This window comes from Salmo salar, chromosome ssa26, assembly GCF_905237065.1.
Source record: "Salmo salar chromosome ssa26, Ssal_v3.1, whole genome shotgun sequence".
Taxonomy (NCBI): domain Eukaryota; kingdom Metazoa; phylum Chordata; class Actinopteri; order Salmoniformes; family Salmonidae; genus Salmo; species Salmo salar.
The window spans coordinates 7,382,738-7,401,004 of record NC_059467.1 but is presented as its reverse complement, the minus strand read 5'-3'; the positions used below and the strand labels follow the sequence as shown (position 1 = coordinate 7,401,004).

At 41.7% G+C, this 18,267-nt stretch overlaps 1 protein-coding gene across 1 annotated transcript in view; it reads left to right on the top strand.

The window, feature by feature from the left end:
* The first annotated feature begins 266 nt into the window (after positions 1 to 266).
* si:ch211-288d18.1 (USP6 N-terminal-like protein) overlaps positions 267 to 18,267 on the top strand; it is a 38,568-nt gene continuing 20,567 nt past the window's right edge. The window contains exons 1-2 of the mRNA XM_014174972.2: positions 267 to 549; positions 4,343 to 4,416. Coding sequence (XP_014030447.1) covers positions 4,351 to 4,416 — 66 coding nt within the window. The 5' untranslated portion in view covers positions 267 to 549; positions 4,343 to 4,350. The remainder of the gene's footprint in view (positions 550 to 4,342; positions 4,417 to 18,267) is intronic.

The following is an 18,267-nucleotide window of genomic DNA, read 5'->3' as shown; positions in this document are numbered from 1 at the left end:
ATGCTAATAAACACTCCGGGTGAATGGTTATAGGTTTATTGACACAAATGTTATATTTTATTTATTTTATAGCCCTGAAGAACTTGCTAGAGGGCTCAGAGTACAACACTACACCGTGGTTGGTGTAAAGCATCCGCACAGCCAGCAGAGGGCGCCAAAGCACATAATATACTTCACATCAGCCACCACTGTAGTGTACATGAGGTGAGACGGTTCGCAGAAACAAAGTAGGACTGTACATGCAGGAGGACTGTACCTTTAAGTCATCATCATACGACATACATATTTCTGTCACGCATGCCACGCTGCTGCGCCTGCTCAGTTTACCACAGACTGTTCAGTGACAAATGTACCACTATCCCGTTAGATGTAGGAAGCCCGTGTGCTCCAGTATATACCCCACTGTAGACTTCGCGGCTATTGTTGTGATTCCGCGATTTGGTGACAGCTCCAGTGGATCAAAAATTCCAGGAGCAACCGAATAATGAGAAGAGGGAATTACAATATTTCTACTGCACGGATAGCGCAGAGAGATATCCACAATAAAAGGTAAATAATAATCGATATATTTCCTTTATTGTTTCGCCATTCGTGTATAATTCCCCTGGTGACATAATGCTACATTATAGGTTATGGAAATGCTGATGAATGCCACAACACTCGCTTGTGCGGTCGTGTTTAGCCTTTTGTGCGTTGCCTGTATTGCTTTTTCTATAGGCTACAGTTTTGCTGACAACACCCTATTAATATAATCCCCTTGGTATCAATGTAGCCTTTTACCGTAGCATGGCGAATATGGTTATAAACAGAAACACTTCAGTAACTTGATTTCCTGCTTAGGATAGGATTCAATGCATAGGTTGCCCAGCGTAAAATACACAGGAACACTTTTTTCCTTCCTTTAAAAAAATAAGTATTTATTGTTTTACAATAGTATATATGCACTGTCTATCGTTGTGGTAATGCACAATTAGTTATGTAATGAATGAATGTGTGTGTGTTTTTCATGCATGTTTATGTGTTCCTAACTCATTCCATTTGCGTCTGTGTATGTGTGGGACAACTTCCTCTGGGCAAGTAAAGTAAGATCAATCAGTTGGGGCACGACCAGCTACGTAAACCCTCTCTGTTCTCTCTTCTGGCCTCTGCCCTGCCAACAGAGACATTCTCAGTAACTCCAAATGCCTGCTATGATTTCAGACCACTGACCACATGGCAGTTTCTGCCAGACGCTTTGAATAGTATGCAGCACATTCAGTGCTTTATAGCGAGGACCGCCATCGCCCGTGTTCCCTCTTCTGAGTTTGTTGTTCTGAAAGTAAGACCAGAGATAAAGAGGTGAAGCTGTTTCTGACCATCAGTAGCCTACCATATTGGTATTGATGTCTCTCGAACTGAAACCTCTGTTCCTTTGGTTAGGACGGGTGTGTTGTCACTTTTCTTTTTGCCCGTTAAGAAAAACAAACAAATGTTAGGCTACAGGGTGGAGGCCAGGAAGGTCAAATGTCTTTCTCCTTGTAGTCACAGATATCAGTATCTGTTGACCATGTAGTTCCAGGTGTACTGTACTGTGTAGACTTCAGCAGAAGCCTCAGGCATCTCCTCTGCTCTGTTTTATTTGTGCCAGTGAGTGACCACTGTCTGTCTGGCAGACATGTGCTACATTCTCTACCTTACTGAATTATTCAGTAGGTCTAGCCTAGATTCACATTTTAGACATTCAGTCTTGTCTGGAAAGTTAAACCATCCATGCAGTCTTTGTAATTGTATTTTCAAATCATAATTGTATGTCTAATAACACTGTGTGTGTTTTATATTAATGAAAATAACTCCAAAATATATTTTTTATACTTTTTTATTTCCCTGAGCTTTCTTTTGGTCTTGAAATTGTCAGGCTAATCCTGTGGGCGTTAGGAAACAAATGTGAAGATATTTACATACAGAGCCCTGATTGGTTGATAGGATGGTCTAGAGCTCACTCCTTACCCAGATGAACAGTCATTGGTCTATTATAATCAGATCAAATTGTGATGTCATGATGTGGTCCAAAAGTTCCATCCCACCTGAACAGGCAGAAATTCCAGATAAAAAAAAAAAAACAGCTCTTACACAAAAAGGACATTATTATAATTTTAACAATTTAAGTGTTATTTCGACCTCATGGAAATATATAAAAGCAAAATCATGTTTTTAACTGCACTGCCCCTTTAAGTTGGCTACTCCGGTCCAGTGTGTGTGTGTGTGGGTGCAGGGTTTTGTTCCAGTCCAGCTTTTACAAACCGGATTGAAACAATTGTGATCCTCAGGTTAGACCACGGTTAGCTTAATCGGATGTTTTACGGCCAGACTGGAACAAAAGCCTCCCCATACTGTCTAGGACTCTGTTCTAGCTGCATGTGCCTGACTGCCTGTGCTTGATTGCCTGTGCTTGACTGCCTGTGCCTGACTGCCTGTGCTTGAGCTCAAAATGAATACCTTAAACAGTACAGTTATATTTTATTAGACTTGTAGTAATGGTCGTCGTATGTAGTAGACCAAGGCGCAGCGGGTTGAGTGCTCATTTTAACGTTTATTTTAATAAACTTGAACACGTAACAAGGAAAGGCATGACAGCTAAACAGTTTTGCAGGCTAACCCTAGCAGTGCAAAAACAACTTCCCACAAAGGACAGGTGAAAACAGGGCTACCTAAGTATGACTCCCAATCAGCAACAACGATGTACAGCTGTTCTTGATTGAGAGCCATACCAGGCCAACACAAAGAAATACACAACATAGACAGAGCATAGAAATACAAAACATAGAACATAACCAAAAACCCTGGAATACTCTAAACAAACACCCCTCTACATAAACACATATCCCAACAAACCCCGAACCACATAAAACAAACACCCCCCTGCCACGTCCTGACCAAACTACAATAACAAATAACCCCTTTACTGGTCAGGACGTGACACTTGTGCCATTATGCCCATGTTGCATGTAGTTGTAAACAACATTGTGGAAACATTGTGGAAATATCCACTCAGTGGTTGAAAGCCAGTCACATAACTTCAGTTAAGAGATACCAGAGTGATGGAATTACATTTCCTTTGTTCCGAAGCTGCCTTGCAATCAAGTTGGAAAATAACAACCATTGGTTGTGTAATCCTGGCCCCAAAGATAATGATAAGATCCAGATGTTGGATGTGTCCTGCTGTGGTCCAGATTATGACTGATCTGGAACCAGGACACTGGTAATGATACAGCCCATGGAAAGTGTGGATTAACTAGGATTAGGCCTAGCCCGCTGTTTTGTTTTGGAGAGTACACTATAAACATTCTTGTACTGTAGGGATCCCACAGATAAGGTCTGTTCATATGATGGATTGAGTGAAAACCTGTGCTTGTGGGGTGTAGCACCACAGAGGCATAGGCCTACATATGCTACACTCTGTCATGTGTGAAAAGGTCTACTCAGTGAGGTCAGAAAACTTTGTAACAGGTTGGAGGGCCATGAAATCAATATTCACCGCTCAGTCAAAAGCAGACTGCTGTAGGCCTACACTGGCTATCCATCTTCTCAAACAGGCCCACACAACGTACAGTTGAGGACCCTTGAAATGATTGCCTTCGTACTTTTTGGATGATTAGCATTCCATAATTACGTTGTGCAGAGACGCGTGCGTGTGAGGTAGATTCCTGTGTAGGAGAGCGCAGAGAGAGAGGGGAAGGGAGGAGGAAGGTGGGGGTTAGCGGGTACTGTCAGCCAAACACTGGCAGGACTCTTGGTTCCCAGGGGGCTTATATTACTGATCCACAGAACAGACAGACACACTGACATCCTCTTCACACACTGCCAACATACTATATACATCCACATAAGCGCTCTGCTTCTCAAACCTGTGTTCTGTTTAGCTTTCACACATTCAAATCTGCAGTTTTTACTATGTATTTTTTTTTACCTTACTCAATAGACGCACACAGTGGCCCACCATGTTTTAAACTATCCCACCACTAAAGGCATGTGAAGTACATTCAGTCATAGTGTGACACTGTGTCAACACTTAGCTGAGGAGTGGACACATGCTGGTCAGAGCTCTGTAGTGGAGACGGTTACAGGCTTATGATCAACAGTAGTGAATTAGCCAACCGAATGGACAAAAACAATATCACCTCCTCTTTATACAGACATCACCGCTGGTTTTTGAAATTAATCACCGATGTGTATCCAGTAGTCAGTTAGACCGACATAAGATTAAGAGCGTGTCTGTTATATTTTTGCCAACACATTTGGCCACAACCATGCAAACCAAAGCATCTCTGATTTGACATTGTTTGTTCTTTATTTTCCTTTTCAGATATTGACATGAAGAAAGACATTGAGACGTTGATAGCAGAGGAACGCGCTGACATCATCTTGAAATATGATACGGTGGGTGATGTTCATCAAGTACAGCATTCAGAGGGTTTTAGGATGCTGTAAACTGTTATTAAAGTTCTAAAATTGCCATGTGCATTTCCACCTTAGTTATTTCTCATTTACCGATGACCAAAATAACCCAAGCGATCGGTCCAACAAATGTTTCTACAGTTGGAGGACTCCTAGATAAGGTTTGAAAGTTCATAGACATCAATTCAGTTCTTACAAAGTTCCAGTAACAGTCATATTAGTAACATAGCATAGCATAGCAATAGTGCTGTTTAGCTCCAGGCCTGCATTGATGTATCCATAAATAAGTTAGTCTAAGACGGGTCTACTTATGTAGGTAGACTGCACCACCTCCATAAACAAGGAAATAGATCAACCACACCAGTCAAAACCAAACAGCAAAGGTCTTGTTGTGTCCACACATAAGCAAGTGCATTTTGTAATGCATATCCTTGATGATCAGATGTTGATTCACTTGGCCTGAGTTTGTACTTTAAACAACATGCATTCCATTTTCCGAACATGTCATGGAGTTATCCCATCTGACTGTACCACATGTCCTCTCTGTCTGTGTGTTGTCCATCTGTTCACACAGGAGGAAGAGTTCACACTTGTTTGAGCGTGTTGTTAAAAAGCGCGACCGTCGCTCTAAGAGGGATAAGAAAGAGAAACCGAATGTGAATGTGTGTGTGTGTGTGTGTGTGTGTGTGTGTCTGTGTGTGTGTGTTGCTAAGCATTGTCTGTGTGGGTTTATGAAGAAGCCTAATAGCATGCTTGTGGTTTGTTGTGTAACAGAAAATGATTATATAATATGATGTTGAGGAGATTTAGACATACATATGCAGCTAAAATAGTCCCAGTTGCCAGGAAAACACAGTCATACTGTAAGAGTATGTTGTTAATTCTATAAAACCTAGAGATGTATACATTCTAAAATGAAAGGTTATGCAGTCTAGTTAGTACAAACTAGAGGTCATGAACTTCAAGCGACCCAATGACCCTTGCAATATCTGTCTGACAGTGTCCCCTCTTCAATTTGGGGCCAGCAGACACGCTGACACTGGAAAGAGCAAGAGGGAGGGAGAGCGAGAGAGAGAGAACTACAGCGAATGAGACAGTTGACACTCGTAATAGCAAGAGAGAGCGAGTAGGAATGAGACAGAGTTGAATTTAGCTCACAGGCAACAAGACATGAGAACATACTGTACATACGATCTTAATTTGAGCCGGTTGCTACAGCAGGAAAATAATCCTGCAGCAACAAGAAATGTGAGTTATAATTTTAATTATAATTAATGGACCTTTTTGCAGGGTTTGATACATTTTTTGTAAGGGAAAATTAAGTCTGATAGTTCAAAGTTGAAATTACAAACTTTAGAAGCCTTTTTTAACCCTAAATACACTACAAGTAAAACGTGCTGCATTGCAGGAAAGTTATACTGCAATAGGGTGATCATATTAAGATCCTACATCTGTAGAGGGGACCCTGTCTGGCCTTAGCAACACCTGTGACAATGGCCATAGCTAGATCATAGCAATAGATTACACCATGGTCTCTCTAAGCTACTACACCATAACAGAAATCAGGTGATTTCTGTCTGTCTGTAGAATTGTACTGTCTATGAGGTATTTGACTTTGAACAGAAGAACAGAAGAAGCACACACTGTCTCAGACCTCATGTGGTGACAGAACAGACACCATGTTTTTAGCACAATTCACCATGGGTGTTCTGTTTAATGTAATATGCAGATGGCTTAGTCAGTGTGCCATTTCTGTTTCTGTTTGGCAAAGACAACAACTTGCCTCCCCTTTGAGGTTGCCAAACAAGGTTATGACTTATTATACAACGGGTGGGTCTAATCCTGAATGCTTATTGAGAGTGCATTCCAGCCGGTGTCTCTTCCACACGTTAAATCTATGACATTAAAATGCCTATTTACTCTGATCCATCTGACTGCGTAATCCACTATCTTATCAGCCAAGCCAGGCATGTATAAACTTGATCTCCACTATAACAAGAATCTAGACATTATCTCGCATTTCTTTTAGACTGACATTTAGTTTTCAACAGTGGAGATTTGTATAAACCTTGCTGTCTGTCTCTCCAACATTTGCAACATTGTTTTAATATTCAAAATTCGATCTCTAGCTGTCACATAGTAATGAACATGCCAGGAGTCGGGACAGACAGACCTGCAGTTTTTCTCAGCCGGTCGAAATCATGAGTCAGCATAATATTTATGGATATAAACAAATAAATATCAATAAAAAAACAGGTAAAACGAAACAATAACAGCTAGAATGCAGTCTTTCCAGCTTCAGTTTGAAGTGATTGTGTTAGCTGTGTTGTTGGCTAGCTCCTCTGAACAACAGTGTCCTGATGAGAGTGCATCATTAGCTTATTGTTATGGATGTATCAAATAAATGTCACGAGAAAACAGCTTAAACAAATGCAAATAAAATGTTATTGGTCACATACACATATTTAGCAGATGTTATTGCGGGTGTAGCGAAATGCTTGAGTTCCTAGCTCCAACAGTGCAGTAGTTTCTAACAATACACACAAATGTAAAAGTAAAAGAATGGAATTGATAAATATTAGGACGAGCAATGTCAGAGTGGCATTGACTAGAATACTGTGGAATACAGTATATATACTCAGCAAAAAAAGAAACGTCCCTTTTTCAGGACCCTGTCATTCAAAGATAATTCGTAAAAATCCAAATAACTTCACATATCTTCATTGTAAAGGGTTTAAACACTGTTCCCCGTGCTTGTTCAATGAACCATGAACAATTAATGAACATGCACCTGTGGAACGGTCGTTAAGACACTAACAGCTTACAGACGATAGGCAATTAAGGTCACAGTTATGAAAACACCAAAAGAAAGATGCCCAAGTCCCTGCTCATCTGCGTGAACGTGCCTTGGGCATGCTGCAAGGAGGCATGAGGACTGCAGATGTGGCCAATAAATTGCAATGTCCGTACTAAGACAGCGTTACAGGGAGACAGGATGGACAGCTGATCGTCCTCGCAGTGGCAGACCACGTGTAACAACACCTGCATAGGATCGGTACATCCGAACATCACACCTGCGGGACAGGTACAGGATGGCAACAACAACTGCCCGAGTTACACCAGGAACGCACAATCCCAACATCAGTGGTCAGACTGTCCGCAATAGGCTGAGAGAGGCTGGACTAAGGGCTTGTAGGCCTGTTGTTAGGCATGTCCTCACCAGACATCACTGGCAACAACGTCGCCTATGGGCACAAACCCACCGTCGCTGGACCAGACAGGACTGGCAAAAAGTGCTCTTCACTGACGAGTCGTGGTTTTGTCTCACCAGGGGTGATGGTCAGATTCGCGTTTATCGTCGAAGGAGTGAGCGTTACACAGAGGCCTGTACTCTGGAGCGGGATCTATTTGGAGGTGGAGGGTCCGTCATGGTCTGGGGCAGTGTGTCACAGCATCATCGGACTGAGCTTGTTGTCATTGCAGGCATTCTCAACGCTATGTGTTACAGGTAAGACATCCTCCTCCCTCATGTGGTACCTTGCAGGCTCATCCTGACATGACCCTCCAGCATGACAATGCCACCAGCCATACTGCTCGTTCTGTGCGTGATTTCCTGCAAGACAGGAATGTCAGTGTTCTGCCATGGCCAGCGAAGAGCCTGGATCTCAATCCCATTGAGCACGCCTGGGACCTGTTGGATCAGAGGGCTAGGGCCAGGGCCATCCCCCCTCCGTGAACTTGCAGGTGCCATGGTGGAAGGTAACATCTCACAGCAAGAACTGGCAAATCTGGTGCAGTCCATGAGGAGGAGATGCACTGCAGTACTTAATGCAGCTGGTGGCCACACCAGATACTTACTGAGTGTTACTTTTGATTTTGACCCCCCCCTTGTTCAGGGACACATTATTCCATTTCTGTTGGTCACATGTCTGTGGAACTTGTTCAGTTTATGTCTCAGTTGTTAAATCTTGTTATGTTCATACAAATATTTACACATGTTAAGTTTGCTGAAAATAAATGCAGTTGACAGTGAGAGGACGTTTCTTTTTTTGCTGAGACTAGTCTTCCATTATTTAAGTGACCAGTGATTCCTTCTCTATTTTCATAGGTCAGCAGCCTCTAAGGTAGCCGGCTAGTATTGGCTATTTAACAGTCCTTGAGATAGAAGCTGTTTTTCAGCCTCTCGGTCTCAGCTTTGATGCACCTGTACTGACCTTGCCTTCTGGATGATAGCGGGGTGAACAGGCCGTGGCTCGGGTGGTTGATGTCCTTGATGATCTTTTTGTCCTTCATGTGACATTGGGTGCTGTAGCTGTCCTGAAGAGCAGGCAGTGTGCCCCCGGTGATGCGTTGGGCAGACTGCACCACTCTCTGTTGCCATACAGGTTGCTCTCAATTGTTCATTTGTAAAAGTTTGTGAGGATCTTGGGAGCCAAGACAAATTTCTTCAGCCTCCTGAGGTTGAAGAGGTGCTGTTGCGCCTTCTTCACCACACAGTCTGTGTGGGTGGACCATTTTAGATTGTCAGTGATGTCTACGCAAGTAACTTGAAGCATTTCACCTTCTCCACTGCTGTCCAGTTGATATGGGTGGATGACTGAACAGGGAGTACAGGAGGGGGCTGAGCACGCATCCTTGTGGGGCCCCAGTGTTGAGGATCAGCGTAGTGTAGGTGTTGTTTCCTACCTTCACCATCTGGGGGTGGCCCATCAGGAAGTCCAGGATCCAGTTGCACAGGGTGGGGTTCAGTCCCAGGGCCCTGAGCTTAATGATGAGCTTGGAGGGTACTACGGTGTTGAAGGCTGAGTTGTTGTCAATGAACAGCATTCTTAGCCTGTTGGGGCTACAGGTTAGCAATGAACCCCGAGTCGGGATTGCTAACAAGGCTGGAAATTCAAAACATCAAAAATCTAATAATTTCAATTTCTCAAACAATCAACTATTTTACACAATTTAAAAGATAAACATCTCCTTAATCTAACCACATTGTTCGATTTTCAAAGAGGCTTTACGGCAAAAGCATAAAGTTAGATTATGTTAGGACAGTACATAGCCACAAAAGTACAAACATCCATTTTCAATTCAAGGTCAGGCGTCACCAAAAGCAGAAACCAGCTAGAATTATGCACTAACCTTTGTCAATCTCCATCAGATGACACTCCTAGGACATTATGTTATACAATACATGCATTTTTTGTTCCATCAAGTTCATATTTATATCCAAAAACAGCATTTTACAGTAGCGTGAAATTCAGATTTTTTCTTCTCTGAAATGCTTCCGGTGAACATAACAAAATTACTATTCGAAAACATTGGTAAATTATAATATTGTCATTCAAAGAATAATATATTATCATCTCGTAATTGCTACCGAATGGCCAGATCTCAAAATAACTTTACTGGGAAATCACATTTTGCAATAAATGGGGTGCTATGCTAAGAACAATAAGCTATGCTATACAGTTAGCATCATCTAATATCGATAATAACATTGTAAATATCCCCTTACCTTTGATTATCTCCATCAGAAGGCACTGCCAGGAATCCCAGGTCCGGAACAAATGTGGTTTCTTTTGACAAAGTTCATAATTTATGTCCAAATAACAACAAGTAGTTAGCGTTCATTATGCTCCCACAAAACGTGGTGGGGGGGTGTAAAATCACGCCGAAAAGCTAAAAAAAACTAGTAAATAATCTATTTACGTTCGTTCAAACATGTCAAACGTTGCTTAGCATTAATCTTTTGGTCCATTTTTAACGTTAAATAGGTATTCTTCTTGTCCAGATGGGATAGGGCCGTGTGCAGTGTGATGGCGATTGCGTCATCTGTGGATCAATTGGGGCGGTATGCAAATTTAAGTGGGTCTAGGGTGTCAGGTAAGGTGGAGGTGACATGATCCTTAACCTCTCTGGGCTAGACCCTAGTCAACAGCCAGTGACTAGCGTGGCGCGAAATACAAATACCTCAAAAATGCTATAACTTTAATTTCTGAAACATATTACTATTTTACACCATTTTAAAGACAAGACTCTCGTTAATCTAACCACATTGTCCGATTTCAAAAAGGCTTTATAGCGAAAGCAAAACATTAGATTATGTCAGGAGAGTACCTTGCCAAAAATAATCACACAGCCATTTTCAAAGCAAGCATATATGTCACAAAAACCAAAACCACAGCTAAATGCAGCACTAACCTTTGATGATCTTCATCAGATGACACTCCTAGGACATTATGTTATGCATGTTTTGTTCAATCAAGTTCATATTTATATCAAAAACCAGCTTTTCACATTAGCATGTGATGTTCAGAACTAGCATACCCACCGAAAACTTCCGGTGAATTTACTAAATTACTCATGATAAACGTTGACAAAATACATAACAATTATTTTAATAATTATAGATACAGAACTCCTTTATGCAATTGCGGTGTCAGATTTTAAAATAGCTTTTCGGCGAAAGCACATTTTGCAATATTCTGAGTACGTAGCTCGGCCATCACGGCTAGCTATTTTGACACCCACCAAGTTTGGGGCTCACTAAACTCAGAAGTACTATTAGAAAAATTGGATTACCTTTGCTGTTCTTTGTCAGAATGCACTCCCAGGACTTCTACTTCAACAAATGTTGGTTTGGTTCCAAATAATCCATAGTTATATTCAAATGCTCCGTTTTGTTAGTGCGTTCAGGTCACTATCCGAAGGGTGACACGCGAGCGCATTTCGTGAACAAAAATGTCCAAATATTCCATTACCGTACTTAGAAGCATGTCAAACGCTGTTTAAAATTTTTCTCATAAAATAGCGATAATATTCCAACCGGGCAATGTTGTATTCATTCAATGGCTGAAAGAAAAAAATGGAGTAGTCTCGTGGACGCGCATCTCAGTCTCACTGTCCCCAGGCTGACCACTTACAAATTCTGCTGTTGTTCTTTGCCCAGAGACAGCAGACACCCCATTCCACTTTCTGGCGGCTTTAGAGAGCCAATGGAAGCCTTCGAAAATGTCACGTTACAGCACAGATGCTGTATTTTCGATAGAGGTGCAACAGAAGGACAACAAATTGTCAGACAGGGCACTTCCTGTATGGAATCTTCTCAGGTTTTGGCCTGCCATATGAGTTCTGTTATACTCACAGACACCATTCAAACAGTTTTAGAAACTTTAGAGTGTTTTCTATCCAAATCTACTAATTATATGCATATTCTCATTTCTGGGCAAGAGTAGTAACCATTTTAAATCGGGTACGTTTTTTATCCGGCCGTGTCAATACTGCCCCCTAGCCCTAACAGGTTAACAAACTATAGTTTTGGCAAGTCGGTTAGGACATCTATTTTGTGCATGACACAAGTAATTACACAAGTAATTAAGGAAATAATTTGTAGACCTCCACAAGTCTGGTTCATCCTTGTGAGCAATTTACAAATGCCTGAAGGTACCACGTTCATCTGTACAAACAATAGTACGCAAGTATAAACACCATGGGACCACGCAGCCGTCATACCGCTCAGGAAGGAGACGCGTTCTGTCTCCTGGAGATGAACATATTTAGGTGCAAAACGTGCAAATCGATCCCAGAACAACAGCAAATGACCTTGTGAAGATGCTGGAGGAAACAGGTACAAAAGTATCTATATCCACAGTAAAACGAGTCCTATATCGACATTACCTGAAAGGCCGCTCTGCAAGGAAGAAGCCACTGCTCCAAAACAGCCATAGAAAAGGCAGACTACGGTTTGCAACTACACATGGGGACAAAGATCGTACTTTTTAGAGAAATGTCCTCTGGTCTGATGAAACAAAAATAGAACTGTTTGGCCATAATGACCATCGTTATGTTTGGAGGGAAAAGAGGGAGTCTTGCAAGCTGAAGAACACCATCCCAACCGTGAAGCGTGGGGGTGGCAGCATCATGTTGTGGGGGTGCTTTGCTGCAGGAGGGACTGGTGCACTTCACAAAATAGGTGGCATCATGAGGTAGGAAAATGATGTGGATATATTGAAGCAACATCTCAAGACATCAGTCAGGAAGTTAAAGCTTGGTCGCAAATGGGTCTTCCAAAGGCTTAAGGACAACAAAGTCAAGGTATTGGAGTGGCCATCACAAAGCCCTGATCTCAATCCCATAGACAATTTGTGGGCAGAACTGAAAAAGCGTGTGCGAGCAAGGAGGCCTACAAACCTGACTCAGTTACACCAGCTCTGTCAGGAGGAATGGGCCAAAATTCACCACAACTTATTGTGGGAAGCTTGTGGAAGGCTACCCAAAACATTTGACCAAAGATAAACAATTTAAAGGCAATGCTATCAAATACTAATTGAGTGTATGTAAACTTCTGACTCACTGGGAATGTGATGAAAGAAATAAAAGCTGAAATAAATCATTCTCTCTACTATTATTCTGACATTTCACATTCTTAAAATAAAGTGGTGATCCTAACTGACCTAAGACAGGGAATTTTTACTAGGATATCAAACAAATCAGGTAAATATGTAATTTTTCTCTCACAGGCTACATGTAATACCAGTCAAATGTTTGGACACACCTACACATTCCAGGGTTTTTCTTTATTTTTGCTATATTCTACATTGTAGAATAATAGTGAAGGCATCAGAACAATGAAATAACACATGGAATCATGTCAAAATATAAATGGTGGTTGGAACCAAAAATCTCAAATTTGACTCATTAGACCAAAGGACAGATTTCCACAGGTCTAATGTCCATTGCTCGTGTTTCTTGGCCCAAGCATGTCTCTTCTTATTGTTAGTGTCCTTAAGTAGTGGTTTCTTTGCATCAGTTCGACCATGAATGCCTGATTCACTTAGTCTCCTCTGAACAGTTGATGTTGAGATGTCTGTTACTTGAACTCTGTGAAGCATTTATTTGGCCTGCAATTTCTGAGGCTGGTAACTCTAATGAACTTATCCACTGCAGCAGCGGTAACTGGGTCTTCCTTTCCTGTGGCGGTCCTCATGAGAGCCAGTTTCATCATAGCACTTGATGGTTTTTGCAACTGCACTTGAAACTTTCAAAGTTCTCGAAATTGTCCGGATTGACTGACCATGTGTTTAAAGTAATGATGGACTGTCGCTTCTCTTTGCTTATTTCAGCTGTTCTTGCCATAATATAGACTTGATTTTTTACCTAATAGGGTTATCTTCTGTATACCACCCCTACCTTGTCACAACACAACTGATGGGCTCAAACGCATTAAGAAGGAAAGAAATTCCACAAATGAACTTTTAACAAGGCCCACTTGTTAATTGAAATGCATTCTAGGTGACTACCTCATGAAGCTGGTTGAGAGAATGCCAAGAGTGTGCAAAGCTGTCATCAAGGCAAAGGGTGGCTACTTTGAAGAATCTAAAATAGAAAATATATTTAGATTTCCTTAATACTTTTTTGGTTACTACATGATTCCATATGTGTTATTTAATAGTTCTGATGTCTTCACTATTATTCTACAAGGTAGAAAATAGTAAAAATAAAGAAAAACCCTTGAATGAGTAAGTGTGTCCTAACTTTTGACTCTTACTGTATGTTAATGTGAGCTATATTTAGCATTTTTCTGGGATGCTTGATTGTTTTTATTGCTTTATTGGGAAGCTTATCAGATGTAGACATGCTCATGTTATTTATATTTGAGCCAATAGTGCGGGGTGATCTGCACACTGTGGACTACCTACTTGGGCACAACGCCTCAGTGCTAATAGTATAACTCTGGTTCATAGCCACATGATTACTGTATACAATATCTGTAGGATCAACAGAGACATTCAGGGCAGTTAGGGTGACATAAAGTAAGTTATAGAGGTCGACCGATTAATCGGAATGGCCGATTAATTAGGGCAGATTTCAAGTTTTCATAACAATCGTAAATCTGTATTTTTGGACGCCGATTTGGGCAAAACATTTTTTTATATATATTTTTTTACACCTTCATTTAACTAGGCATGTCAGTTAAGAACACATTCTTATTTTCAATGACGTCCTAGGAATGGTGGGTTAACTGCCTTGTTCAGGGGCAGAACGACAGATTTTTACCTTGTCAGCTCGGGGATTCAATCTTGCAACCTTACGGTTAACTAGTGCAACGCTCTAACCACCTGCTTTACATTGCACTCCACGAGGAGCCTGCCTGTTACGCGAATACAGTAAGAAGCCAAGGTAAGTTGCTAGCTAGTATTAAACTTAACTTATAAAAAACAATCAATCAATCATAATCACTAGTTAACTGCACATGGTTGATGATATTACTAGTTTATCTAGCCTGTCCTGCGTTGCATATAATCGCTTAGGTACACGTTGCTCCAACCATAAACATCAATACCTTTCTTAAAATCAATACACAAGTATATATTTTTAAACCTGCATATTTAGTTAATATTGCCTACTAACATGAATTTCTTTTAACTAGGGAAAATGTGTCACTTCTCTTGCAACAGAGTCAGGGTATATGCAGCAGTTTGGGCCGCCTGGCTTGTTCCGAACTGTGAAGACTATTTCTTCCTAACAAAGACAGCCAACTTCGCCAAACGGGGGATGATTTAACAAAAGCGCATTTGCGAAAAAAGCACAATCGTTGCACAACTGTACCTAACCATAAACATCAATGCCTTTCTTAAAATCAATACACAGAAGTATATATTTTTAAACCTGCATATTTAGCTAAAATAAATCCTGGTTAGCAGGCAATATTAACCAGGTGAAATTGTGTCATTTCTCTTGCGTTCATTGCACGCAGAGTCAGGGTATATGCAACAGTTTGGGCCGCCTGGCTCGTTGCGAACTAATTTGCCAGAATTTTACGTAATTATGACATAACATTGAAGGTTGTGTAATGGAACAGGAATATTTAGACTTAGGGATGCCACCTGTTAGATAAAATACGGAACGGTTCCGTATTTCACTGAAAGGAAAAATGTTTTGTTTTCGAGACGATAGTTTCCGGATTCGACTATATTAATGACCTAAGGCTCGTATTTCTGTGTGTTATTATGTTATAATTAAGTCTATGATTTGATAGAGCAGTCTGACTGAGTGGTAGTAGGCAGCAGCAGGCTCGTAAGCATTCATTCAAACAGCACTTTCATGCATTTTGCCAGCAGCTCTTCGCTGTTCTTCAAGCATTGCACTGTTTATGACTTCAAGCCTATCAACTCCCAAGATTAGGCTGGTGTAACCGATGTGAAATGGCTAGCTAGTTAGCGGGTGCGCCCTAATAGCGTTTCAAACGTCACTCGCTCTGAGACTTGGAGTAGTTGTTCCCCTTGCTCTACATGGGTAACGCTGCTTTGAGGGTGGCTGTTGTCGATGTGTTCCTGGTTCGAGCCCAGGTAGGAGCGAGGAGAGGGACGGAAGCTATACTGTTACACTGGCAATACTAAAGTGCCTATAAGAACATCCAATAGTCAAAGGTATATGAAATCCAAATCGTATAGAGAGAAATAGTCCTATAATTCCAATAGCTACAACCTAAAACTTCTTACCTGGGAATATTGAAGACTCATGTTAAAAGGAACCACCAGCTTTCATATGTTCTCATGTTCTGAGCAAGGAACTTATACATTAGCTTTTTTACATGGCACATATTGCACTTTTACTTTCTTCTCCAACACTTTGTTTTTGCATTATTTAAACCAAATTGAACATGTTTCATTATTTATTTGAGGCTAAATAGATTTTATTGATGTATTATATTAAGTAAAAATAAGTGTTCATTCAGTATTGTTGTAATTGTCATTATTACAAATAAAATAAAACAATCGGCCGATTAATCAGTATCGGCTTTTTTGGCCCTCCAATAATCGGTATCGGTATCGGCGTTGAAAAATCATAATCGGTCGACCTCTAGTAAGTTACTTACATTGTGTCTGGCAACTCCCCTGGGATAATGTACATTTTCTGCAACATTATGACAACTCACTGACACAATGGTAGGGATTAATTGAGCTGGTCTTGGGTCATTGATAAGTCATTGTCTCAAGGCAGCCTTGAAATGTGTGGACAGAGTCCAAGAGCCAAGATGATTCGGATGGACTCCGTCATTCCTGTAGATAATCTTCTGTTTCCAGAAAGTGTCAAAAGTTATTTTAAAAAGGGATTCGAACAGAGCTACTGCAATCTTTTAGCCAGGTGTGTAATGCCAGTAGCCTGCTGAAACTTTCGCACCCGCGGCCCAACGATGGTACAGGACCTGAAATAATTGGCCGCTTTTTTGGAATCTTTCAGTGCTAGAATCAGTTCTTTAAAATCAATTTTCAGAAATTCCGAGCTAGCGCTCCTGATATCATTTGACCCCACATGGACCACAACAGCATCAGCTCAAGGCATCTGTCGTAGAACGGTCAGAAGCAGCCTTGTAATGTCCTGTACTTGTGCTCCAGTATAGCACAGGGATTTTGCCCTGGGAACCAAGGTGTTTCTTACAATAGAACTGTCGATGATGACAGCTGGTGCAATGGCTGAGGAAGTCCGGTCGTTCTTTCGCCTCGAGTGGTTTCGCAAACCCCTCGAGGACCGAAGGGTGGTGGGGCCCGATGGACCCGAGCCAGTTGTAGTCCCCATCGTGGATGATGAATAGGCCGGAGTACCTCCGGATCCGATCTCGAACCACAATCCCCCAGGGAAGATCGCGCCGGAACCTCTAGATCCAGGGCAGCAAAGCTGTTTCTGGTCTGTGTCCGGTCCGGGCTTAATATCTCCAATGAGGCTCCCGTTACCAGAGGACGCTGTTTTCGACTTCCATGGCGAGTGACATATCTCCATGGCTGGTTGGTAATATTGAGAACAGGAACAACCCCCAAGTCATCCAGGAGCATCCTACTAGCTCCATTCTCCAGGGAAGGGGGATACCCCTTCATGGGAGGGATCCCTGCAGAGTTCCGGCCAGTCGGCTGTGGAGAGCCGACACGGAAACGACACTTCCATCATGCCAGAGCGGCGTCCTACTACTTGGGTAAAAGAGAGAAAAAGTAAGCCGGTGTGGATTACCCAGTAGCTTGTATAGGTTCGCTACTTGTTTGCTAAGAGTAGTCACTTTGATCTTGTAGTCCTCTACAAGCAAACAGTTGCTACATTGAAAGTCTGGGTGGTCCACATTGTCCCTTAACAAAGCAGCCGACTGGCCGTTACTTTGATTGTGTTGTTGATTGCAGAAAGAGTCAGGTATCCACCAGACCACAGACATAGGTATGCTTGGAGGAATATTGGAAAGTCCAAGCAGGTTCTCTGACCATGTGTCTCTCTCCCACTCTCTCCCCCTCTCTCTCTCTCGCTTTCCACACATTCCTTCTCATCTCCCTTTCACTGTTTAATTATATCCATCTCCCCCTTTCCCTTCTTTGCTTTCTCTCCAAATGACTTCCACTAGGACCTATGTTTAGCCCTCTCACTTTCTCACACTTGACACCATTTGCAGTGTGCCCTCAGGACATCATTGCTGAGATCGTTCATCTGTGATGGCATGGTTTGGTTTCTGTAGGCTGTATGTATCAACCATCTCTCTCTTTGCCCGCAGCCTGCTTTCTGATAGCTCTCTATGCTTTCTAATAGTTGGCCACATCTATGTAGTCCATTGACTAGTCCTGAGAGAAAATTGTCCTCTGCCCCTTGGGCAATATCTGCGCCACGATGTACATAAGGCAATGAGATTTTATTTTATATTGGCCACGATTTAACGCAGCATAGATAGACACAATGCATCCATTTGTATCATCTTTGAGACAGGCACAGCGATGTGATGCGCTTGTACTAAAATCAAATGTATTGTTCTCTAGAGAACAGCGTGTGTTGTGTTTTTCCCAATGGCTCAAATTCAAAGGCCCA